At 33.2% G+C, this 11,043-nt stretch overlaps 1 protein-coding gene across 1 annotated transcript; it reads right to left on the bottom strand.

Annotated features, from left to right (window-relative positions):
• Positions 1 to 722: 722 nt before the first annotated feature.
• LOC110580785 (NKG2-D type II integral membrane protein-like) lies at positions 723 to 10,797 on the bottom strand. Its single transcript, XM_021690445.1, is given in 8 exon segments — positions 723 to 843; positions 3,584 to 3,690; positions 5,647 to 5,798; positions 5,955 to 6,026; positions 7,319 to 7,435; positions 8,282 to 8,380; positions 10,230 to 10,364; positions 10,764 to 10,797. Coding segments are annotated over 8 exon segments (837 nt in total).
• Positions 10,798 to 11,043: the final 246 nt, after the last annotated feature.

The raw sequence follows: 11,043 nt of genomic DNA, 5'->3' as shown, positions 1-11,043 counted from the left end.
AGTATGTTTATATCTTGGAAGTAATATATTTTGAGTGGAAGTGCTTGCATGTATGTGATGGGAAAATGAATAGCATAAAACTTGAATTAGTGTGGGGAGGTAGTGGGGAGTTGATCCAGTGTCTATTTGAAAGTAGCCTTTTCCACTAAAAGGAAAAGTAAGGAGTTGAAGATATAAGTGAAATTGATATATTTAAAATCTGCTAGGAAGACTTCTGCAAGCAACTTTGGAAATAGATGACTTCAGAAATTTATTTTTAATTTTATGATTTTGTTACTGTTGATACTCCTCTGTATTTTTTACATCCTTTGTATGTTATGTGTTAAATCGTTTATTACTTTTATTTCCCACTGTATTTGTTCTAAAGGTTTATTTCCATAGGGTCATAACTATAAATGAATAAATAGACTTTAAAATATAAAAGAGGTCCAAAAAGATTAAGTAGTCATAATAAATGATATGTTTATTAGCTCATTTATGTAATTCTCACAAAATCAAACAGGTTCTGTATTTCTAACCTTTCTGTGTTACTCTGATATTTCTGCTGCAACTTTAGACCTTGCCTTCTTCTATCATAAAGTCATGTATCATTTTCTGCCATGAAAAAAAAAGTTACAAATAATATGAAAAAACAATAGAATAAAGACAAACAGATCTTGAATCTGGAATATTATTGAAATGTGAGCTTCATAGCTTTTCTCTTAACTTTCTTCTTCTGGTTTTTAGTGGACAGTCTTCTCACACAAGCATGAAGAGGACCTAGTGCATTTATCAGTACCAACGGTGTGTGAATTTACATATACACATTTTCCCTGAAAATCCAGACTTGGCTCTGGCAAACACCTGAGAAATTAGAAAACACAAGTCATTGGCCATACTCACTCTGTTCAAACTAAATAGTATTATTGAAGAACTATTATGTGAAATTCATTATGCCTAGTGTTGTCAAGAACTCAAGGCAGCAAAAACACTCTCCTTCTTTTGAATAAAGAACTCATGCATTTATAGAAGAGATGAATATTTACACAAAAAATAAGTTTCACGAAATGTGACAATTATTTACAAGTGGGAAAATATATACCAGTATAGAGAGAAAGAGAATGATCTGGCTGGAAAATTATGGCAATAGCATGAAAGGACATATGACCTGGGATATAAGATTATGTTTTAAGTACAGATTGGCATAATAGAAACCATTCAACTATGCATTTACAGCTGCAGTTGAAGTAGGGATAGTTTGCTTATAAAAACATTATATTAGGTACCCAATATTAGTAATGAAATTTAGAATGTATCTATGTGCATACACGTGTGTGTGTCATGTCTGTGCGTGTCTGTGTCTGTGTGTAATATGTCAGGACCCTTCCCTCTGCTCTGACATATTCTGCAATTTACAAAATCACCATGACATAAATGCCATACAGCAGATGCTATCAAATACTCTGGTTGAATTCAGTCCTTGATGAAAGAGCTAGAGCATTTTAGGTCATTGTCGGTAAAACTACCTTTCATCAACTCTACAGCAAAATTGGTTGTCTAGTATTGCCTGGGAAAAGGTAAAGCTTATTGACTCAATTATTAAATGCATAATACATGTCTTCTCAAAATGCCAAAGAAATTAGAAAAAAAAGAATTCTGAACTGTGTAGAAAAAATAAATTGCCAAAATATTTTGTACATTCTTCCATTCCTTAATTCAACATACCTATTGAGTATTCTGTGTACCAAACATTGTACAGGGTTTGAAGTAGAGGAAAACAGTCAAGTCACAAAATTCTAATAAATAAAATGATCAACCATGTCATCCAATGTCATCCTGAGTCTGATTACTAAAATTATTAAGAAATGTTTTTATGTCATAATGTTTATGACATTCCTCTTTCTCTACAAGATTGATGAAATTTACTGTGATTGTGGGAATGTGATTAACCTATATAAAGAGATCATGATCACATAAGAAACCTGATATAGGGGCACCTGGGTGACTCAGTGGGTTGAGCCTCTGCCTTTGGCTGGGGTCATGATCCCGGAGTCCCGGGATCGAGCCCCATGTCGGGCTCCCTGCTAGCAGTCTGCTTCTCCCTCTCCCTCTGTCCCCCCATTCATGCTCTCTCTCTCGTTCTCTCACTGTCTCTCTCAAAATAAATAAAATCTTAAAAAAAAAGAAACCTGATATAATAATATCAAAGTCTTCATAAAAACCCTGCATATTTAAACCAATTTTGAGATGGAAATATTAAAGCATTTTATCTTTTATATTTATTAATAGAAATGATGGATCTTTTATAATTGTTAATGGAAAATGATATTTCTTATAAGGCAAACTTATTTGGACACATAATGAAAATATGCCAAAGATATATCTTGCCTTTCTGAATAATTTAAGATGAAAGAATGTTATTTCAAAGCCAATATGATATTTCATTTGGCAAAGGAAGAAGAATAAAATTCACTTTTAAAACCAGAAAAAGTAATAAATAAAATTATCAACCTTGAAAATAAGCAGACTCATAATTTGACACGATAGTATAAGCAAGTCCAGAAAAATGTTCAAGGTTGTATACACATTAAAATATTTACACGAACTATAAAATATTTAAATGACATGCTAAATGAGTTAAATTATTTAAATATTAAGATTTTAGTATGTGATAAATATGACATTAAATTCAGTGATGAGAAAATAACCAATCGTTACACAGTACTGTAACAATTGATTACCTAATTAAAATATACATATTAGGGACAGATATAATTATAACTGCATGTGAATACAGATGTACATACTTTAACTTTCTCATCATATGTCAAAACAAATTTCAAAGGAATAAAGACAATCTCAGTATACCTAAATGTTAACTCTTTGTTCACATAATAAAAGCAAATAAACTTAAAGGGCAAATCATTAAAGGAAAAAACTGGTAAGAATGTCTGAAAGAAAAGTTAGAAACTTAATGTATAAGAAACCATAGCAAAAAATAAAGAAGTAAATAGGATAAAATGATCAAAAGTATTATTATAGGTTATAGGAAAAATAGTCTCACTAAACGTCAGAAGAATATTACCTAAAAGAACAAAATAAAAATAATCAGCTATTAAAATTATCAAAACTTTGAAATTTCAAGTTTGTCACAGTGATGAAACATATATATACATATATATATGTATATATATTTGCTATAGTTGTCCAATGCAATGTTTCTAGATCACAATTGACCAATGTGCTTAAAACCATGAAATGGACCCAAATTCTGTGGCCTAAGAGTGACGATTTTATACTTCTTCTCCTAAGAACAACAGAGATGTCCCAAAGTTTATATATAATATTCTTCTCCACATTACATTTCTTATCTAAAATTGTAATTAATCAGATCATCTAATAATAGAGGTATATTTACACTAATTATGAAATATCTAAATTACTTTATGATTTATAAAATTGCTGATAGTATAATATGAAGTAACAAAAGCAAGAAATAAAAATGTCCAAATTCTGTCCCAGGTAATCTTCTCTATTCCTCAGGCTCTTTAAGCAAAAGACATTGAGAAAGGAATAAAGAATTGGTTATATATTAGAGACTTACAGCCCAAGAGAAGGAGAGGAGCCATCCTCCCACTTCCATTCATTGTCCTCCTTCTTGTAAGACAGGCCAAGCCAAGTACGATTTACTGTAATTAATTTCATGATATTCTGCATGGAACCAACAGATACAAAAATATTAATACTAAAAGCACATTAGAAATGAAAAATATTGAATTTGTGTCAGGCAGGAAGTAAAGAATCATAAAAATAACAATACTGCAGTCTATATATGTCCACTGACAAAGAAAACATCAAAAAAGTATTTAGTTCTATAGTGTCTGTGCTTTTCTCAAACCAGGAATTAAATACGAAGAAAAAGAAAAGATAGCTAATAGAAAATTATATATTCAAGAGGACACTGCACATTAAAAATAAATTATTTTTCTTAACTCATTTTATCACTTATCCAACACTGTGTCTATTCTTTTGAAAAATATATCATTGAACAAAAATGAGAAAATTCCCAATTTGGGGGGATTGGGTCCAGATAGAAGTAAACATCATATATACAAATGGTATGTAAGAAGGTGACAAATCCTATAAAGGAAATTAGAGCAAGGAATCACAATGAGATATCATCTCACACCTGTCAGAATGGTTAAAATCAACAACACAAGAAACAATACTTGGTGAGTATGTGCAGAAAACGAACACTCTTGCACTGTTGGTGGGAATGCAACTGGTGCAGCCACTGTGGAAAACAGTATGGAGGTTCCTCAAAAAGTTAAAAATAGAACTACCGAATGATCCAGTAACTGTACTCCTGGATATTTACCCAAAGAATACTAAAACACTAATTTGAAAAGATATGTGTATCCCTATTTTTACTGTAGCATTATTTACAATAGCCAAAGTGTGAGAGCAGCCCAAGTGTCCATCAGTAAGTAAATGGATAAAGATGTGGTGTATATGTATATATATATATATACACAACAGAATGTTACTCAGCCATAAAAAGAATAAAATCTTGTCATTTGCAACATGAATGGATCTACAGGGTATAATGCTAAGTAAAATAAGCTAGTCAGAGAAAGACAAATACCATATAATTTCACACATATGTGGAATTTAAGAAACAAAACAAATTAATAAAAAAAAAACAAAGAGAGGACAAACCAAAAACCTACTCTTAACTATGGAGAACAAACTGTTGGTTACCATAGAGGAGGGGAGGGATGGGTCAATTAGGTGATAGGGATTAAAGAGTACACTTATCAAAGAGTACACTTATCAAATAATGATTTCATTATTTCGGTCACTGAATTAAGTAGAATAAGTTAATTTGAAAAAAAGGTGCACTTATGATGAGCACTGAGTAATATATAGAATTGTTGAATCACTATGTTTTACACCTGAAATTACTGTAACACTCTATGTTAACTATACTGCAATTAATAATAAGAAATAAAAGGCAAGGCAAAGAAAGGAAAAGAAAAAAAATAAAGCAGGGTCAGAAGGACTAGGAGTACAGAGGAGGGCATCTGCGGGGGATGGAAGGTGGGCACTGATGCACAAGTTGCAATTTTAAATGGGGTTGTCAGGGCAGGTCTCATTGGGAAGGCGATAACTTGGGGTGCCTTGGTGGCTCAGTCGGTTAACCGTCTCCCTTCGGCTCAGGTCATGATCCCAGGGTCCTGGGATCGAGCCCTGCATCGGGCTCCCTGCACCACGGGAAGCCTGCTTCTCCCTCTCCCACTCCCCATGCTTGTGTTCCCTCTCTCTCTCTGTGTCTCTGTCAAATAAATAAATAAAATCTTTAAAAAAAGAAAGTGATAACTGAATGAATGCACACTTGAAGGAGGTGAAGTAGTTAGTCATGGTTATAGGAGAGAAGAACATTGCATGCAGAGGGAACAGCAAATGGAATGTTACTACAGGGAAAGTATGCATGGTGTGTTGGGAAAAGAAAGTGCGTGAAGTGGACCACACCAGGAAAAGACGAGTGAAAACCGAAGCAAGAGAGTATTCCTTTCTCTGCTTTTAGAGGCGCAGGTGAACACTTCCTTTGACTGGTACCTATTAAATATTCATATCCCAGAAGCAAAGAATAAAATACAATCTCACCTTCAATCTACTCCCTTCTGTCTTTAAAAATGTAGCATTCAAAGAGACACAAAGATCAGAACAGTTAAACCAAGAAACCATTTCCATGGTTTGATGGTAGCAGTGGTCTTTGTACTGAACCCAGTGATTCCGGGGAGGTCCACATTTGACTCCTAAGAAAGAAGATATTTATAGCTCAGAGTCCACACACAAGGCCTTATTGTTTCACACCTTTCCCTTTTAAGATAAATAAGACTGTTATTAAGAATTATTATTTAAAAAAAAGAATTATTATCAACTCAGAATTGTCTCAGTTTCTTCCAAATTACCTTGTTTCTCCTTTAGTTCTTGTAAAGCCTCAATGAGATAATCCTTCTGGCTTTGGAGCCACTCTAGGTTTTCTACATAGGACAATAAGACTTAATAGATGAGAATCAACATTATATCAGATATTTTTTTACTATTTTAAGAGTCATAATAATGAAATTCTCAAGGGGCAAATATACAAATAATTTTGGTTCAGTGCCCTTCTCTTCTGAATTAGTTTCATCTCTAGCTGAAATAATCAATTGCTTAGAAACCAGCCTTTTAAGGGATGCCTGGGTGGCTCAGTCAGTTAAGTGTCTGCCTTTGGCTCAGGTCATCCCAGGGTCCTGGGATCGAGTCCCGCATCAGGCTCCTTGCTCGGCAGGGAGCCTGCTTCTCCCTCTGCCTGCTTCTTCCCCTGCTCATGCTCGCGCTCTCTCTCTCTGACAAATAAATAAATAAAATCTTTTAAAAAAATCTAAAAAAAAAAAGAAACCAGCCTTTTAAAATGCACAACATAGTGGTCATAGTCAGCAATGCTGAATTATAAATTCAGAGTTGCTAAGAGACTAGATCTTAATTGTTCTCAATACTAAATTGAAATAATAATTATGACATGATACACTACTGTAGTAATCATATTGCAATATGTAGAAGCATTAAACCAACATGTCATACACCTCAAACTTACACAATGTTATATGTTAAGCGTCTCTCAATAAAAAAAAGAGAAAGAAACCTGTGTTTTAACACAACCTATCACTAAAGGACTCTCAAATGGTTGATTCAATTATTCAATATAGATTTGATACTTCACAGGAAACTAACGTAATGCAAGGCTTTTGTAAAATATTTATCTATCGTAAACAGACTATTTTACATTACAGTTAATCAGCATAAAAGAAGCTTTATGATGACTGTAGTATTTTAAACTTCTCTCCTTAGAAGGCATTTAGAAACTATGAAAACACTATGATTTTTCAGATGTTTAAGTTCTCCCATTCCTATGCTCCCTGAATATCTTGCACATACCTCTACTTCACACCTGGACACTTTGATTTATTTTTGGTTTATATGTTTTCTCCTGAGCCTCCTAAGGGCAGGGTTCATACTGATCACCAGCCTAGTGGCTGGCATTTAGTGTGCATTGAACAAATGTGAATGAATAAATGAGTGAATGAGCTAATTAAAATAGGAGGCTATGTCTCATAAGTGTGTGACTCAGTCAGTTTCAGAGGATGACGGGAAGAAGAAGCAAGAAGCCATCAAAATTGCTATGCTGCTGTGTCAGAGAACTCCTGTTACATTATGCAACCAACCATTTTAGGGCTGCAATAAGAACAACCTAGCACTCTGTAAAGAGAGTTTGTTCTAGTTCCCATATTACCTTTATTTTGGTCAAGAACTTTTTGGATCTTTAGAAATTTTTCAGTTTTGTTTTGTAAAGACTCAATCCATTCTTGAAAGATCATCTTGGTTGCTGATGCCTCAACAGTTTGAAAGTCTAAGAACAAGAATTCCCAATACATGTAAGCCACATGCTTAATTATGAAATATCAGTGTATTCAATTATAAAGTACAATTTTTTAGTTTTCTACTTACTAAAGTTCTCCATAAATGTTTTCAAAAACTGTAAAAAGTTATTTGGTCAAATACTCTTTCATTTATCCACTATTATTTCTAAAGTCTATGCCTAAATCTAAAATATCAACATAATTTCCTTATAAGTTTAAATGCATGTTTCTATCAGTAGAAAAATGGCCCAACTCAATTAAGACAAACAAAAACGACAAACATCATCTTGAATAAATATTTTTTCACATCATGAGAAGTTGATTTAATGTATTGAATTTCATTCTCTGATCAAAATTACAGAGTTTTGAGTATCAAACTAATGTTATCATCAAAGAGGAACATTTACTTTTAAATAACCAGTTGGGAATAATTTTAGTGATAATAAAAACATTCTATTGATCTAATTTAGGCTGCTGGAGACAATGACAATCTGAACAAATTATAAAGTAAGTTACTTTCTGATTTCTAAATAAATACAGTTGTAAAATCATTAAGCTTATTTCTTAACAAGTTGTAATTTTCAAATAATAATCACTGGTATCAAGATCTCTACAGTAATTGCAATAATATTGCTTCCCTGGAAAAATATTGCAGTTATTGAGAGCTCACAAGGTTAAACTCATTCACATACTAAAAAGTTGTGATAATTTCATGTCATTTTTTGCCTGTTCTTTTTTCAATGGCAATAAAATGTTTACGAAAAACTATTATGTGAAAATGATTTAAAGAAATATGATAATCTGAGAAACCTTTTCCCCTAATTAATCAGACTTACAGTGATAACCAAAGAATCCACACAACATCAAGAGCAGCAGGCTGAAGATTCCCAGGATCACAGGAATGATTCCTTACAGAGAAAAAGAAAAAGAAGAATCTAAGAAACAGAATGAGTGATAATCAGAGATATCATGAGTTCCTGTTGTTTGAAAGATTAATACCATTATTTTCCATTTGTTATTGCTCTTAAAATATCCAAAATTTTCTGATATTATCCAGCGTGTGAATTGCTATGAACTTTTAGGCTGAATGTGAAGAAAAAAAAACAACTTAAAAGGATGTGCAGAAATGAGTTAGCATAGCAGACCTGACTACCATCTTTGAAAGGTCTGCTTGTAAGGTTGTACTTGGCTGGCATCTGGAAACCTAGATTTCAAGAGGGTTCCCACCACAGTTATTGATAAGAATGGTTCACTATTCTTGAACTGTTTGTGCACACCATGTAGTTTTTGATGAACACCCACTTTCCTTCTGGAAGTCTGGAATTTGTTATATGCCAGCCAGAGGTTGCCTATGGAATCAGCCCCAGTAAAGACCCTGAACACCAATTCTCTAAGGAGTTTCTTAGGACGGCAACATTTGACACACATTGTCACAACTTACTGGAGGAATTCGTGTGACACATGTGACTGTACTAGGAAAAGACCCTGGGAAGCTGAGCCTAGTCTCCACCATTCTTCACTCTATGTACCTTTTCCCTTTGCTGTCTGTGCTTGGTATTCTTCCATTGTCATAAATCTTAGCTATAACTACATGTATCAATGTGAGTTCTCCCAGTCAATCATCAAACCTGAACATGGTCTTGGAGACTTCCACCACAGATGAAAATTTTACATACAGGTATTAAATATTCTTAAATACCAGGTATAAAATTTCAGTTCAGATAAGCTTATCCTCACCAATATAAGTACTTAATTATTTTAAATCTCTGTTATTATCAAGATAGAATTCTTTATTTGAACTTGCTGACGGGCGGTATATTCTTCTCCTAAAGAATTACTGCAAATCTTATGGAATATTTTACTGGATAATATTTGGTTTTAGGCCAAACATCATCTATAATTTCTTCAGTTTCACCACAGTAATATGTTACATTGCCACATTCTAGAAACCAAACTTTCAACCATCATTGTTTATAGTCTTTTCTTAATATGTTTATTTCCTTCTGAAATAAACGTTTAGACTCTAGTGTAAAAAAAAAGTATTTATACTTCTGAAGAATTACACTTCTGAAATAAGGTGAAATGCTACCATCAAAGAGAATGGTTATATTAATAACTAATGTCCAAATCATTTCTTTAACTTTCTGAATAATGCTATGGTGGTTATCAACCAGAGGCAATTTTGTCCCCAAGGGACATTTGTAAATGTCTGGAGACATTCTTGGTGTCATAACTGAGGGGTAAGTGCTACAGTTGTCTAGTGAGTAGAAGCCAGAGATGCTGCTAAACGTCCTACAGTCACTGGACCATCCCCCACAACAGTTATCTAGCCCAAAATGTCAGTGGTGCTGAAGTTGAGAAATCCTTCTCTACTAAATGTTTTGTTATGATCAAAAGGAGGCAATCATATAGTAGGGTTCTACCTTTATTGTCTTTTTACAGATTTGCTGAAATTTAAATGATGATCATGGTTTAAATTTTGAATTTTGATCATGTTTAAGTCTCTCAGTCTCATGTCAAGAAACATATCTAAATTTGGACAAATGGCTTCTTTTATCTTTGAATATTTTCCTTGATATATGAAATTTTCAAATGTCTTTGTGAGAAAATATGCTTTTGTTCTACTTCCATATACATTTTGAAATTTTTTTAATCTCTATATTTTCTCTAAGTTTTAAAATTCCCAAATAGTAACGGCTAGAGAAAAGTAAAATCAGGTGAAGAAGTACCTTAAGATAACAAAGAGAGAACATAAATGCATAAAATCTGGTATATATATTGTACCATTCATCCTGATGGGCTCAAAAATTGGGCTCTGTTCATCCTCTGGAGGAGGAGAAGGAGAAGGAGGAGGAGGAGGAAGGTCAAGAGATGGCTCCAAGTCTGCAATAGGTATTGTCTCGGTCTGCTCTGTGATTTCTTTTAGCATAGAAAATACATAATTAATTTATAATCTTGTAAAACAAATGAGATTAGAATTTAATTTAAGAGATTCACTACTATTTTCAAAAATTGTTAGAAAAACAATTATAGTAGTAGTGAAATCAAAGACACTCAAACCACATTTCCATCCAACAGCCCACTCAGCTAAAACTATTTAAATGATTGATTACACTTTAGGTTGAGCCAGGAAACAGATCATTATCTCTGTTAATTTTATTTAAAAGCATCCTTTCAGGATATCTGAAAAATATTAAAGAAAATATAAGACCAAGATCTTTATGCCCCTGTTATAATCATAACTAGCAGTGATGATAGACAGATAATTAAAATATTATTTTCATTAAAATGATATGATTTTGAATTAAAAAAAAATACCTGGAGGCTCCTCAGAGTCTGCAACATTGGACATTATGAAGCTTTCTAGATGATTTCTTTATCCCAATGGTAAAGAAAAGCCCACAAAGATGTTGGCAGGTGAATGAAGAGATTTGCTCTCTACTATCCTCCTAGAGTTGATGAAAAGACCAGACCTAGCCTAAGTGGGGCAGCTACCTACAGTTGTATGAGACTAACTTACTTTGGTAAAAACCACAGAGGAAATGTGAAAATAACTGGATATATTCTGAACAGTTTTGCAAAAATTAAAAAAAATGTT

The sequence above is a fragment of the Neomonachus schauinslandi genome, chromosome 5 (genome assembly GCF_002201575.2).
Source record: "Neomonachus schauinslandi chromosome 5, ASM220157v2, whole genome shotgun sequence".
Classification (NCBI taxonomy): domain Eukaryota; kingdom Metazoa; phylum Chordata; class Mammalia; order Carnivora; family Phocidae; genus Neomonachus; species Neomonachus schauinslandi.
Note: the sequence above shows the minus strand (reverse complement) of the source record. Positions and strands in the feature narration are given on the sequence as shown.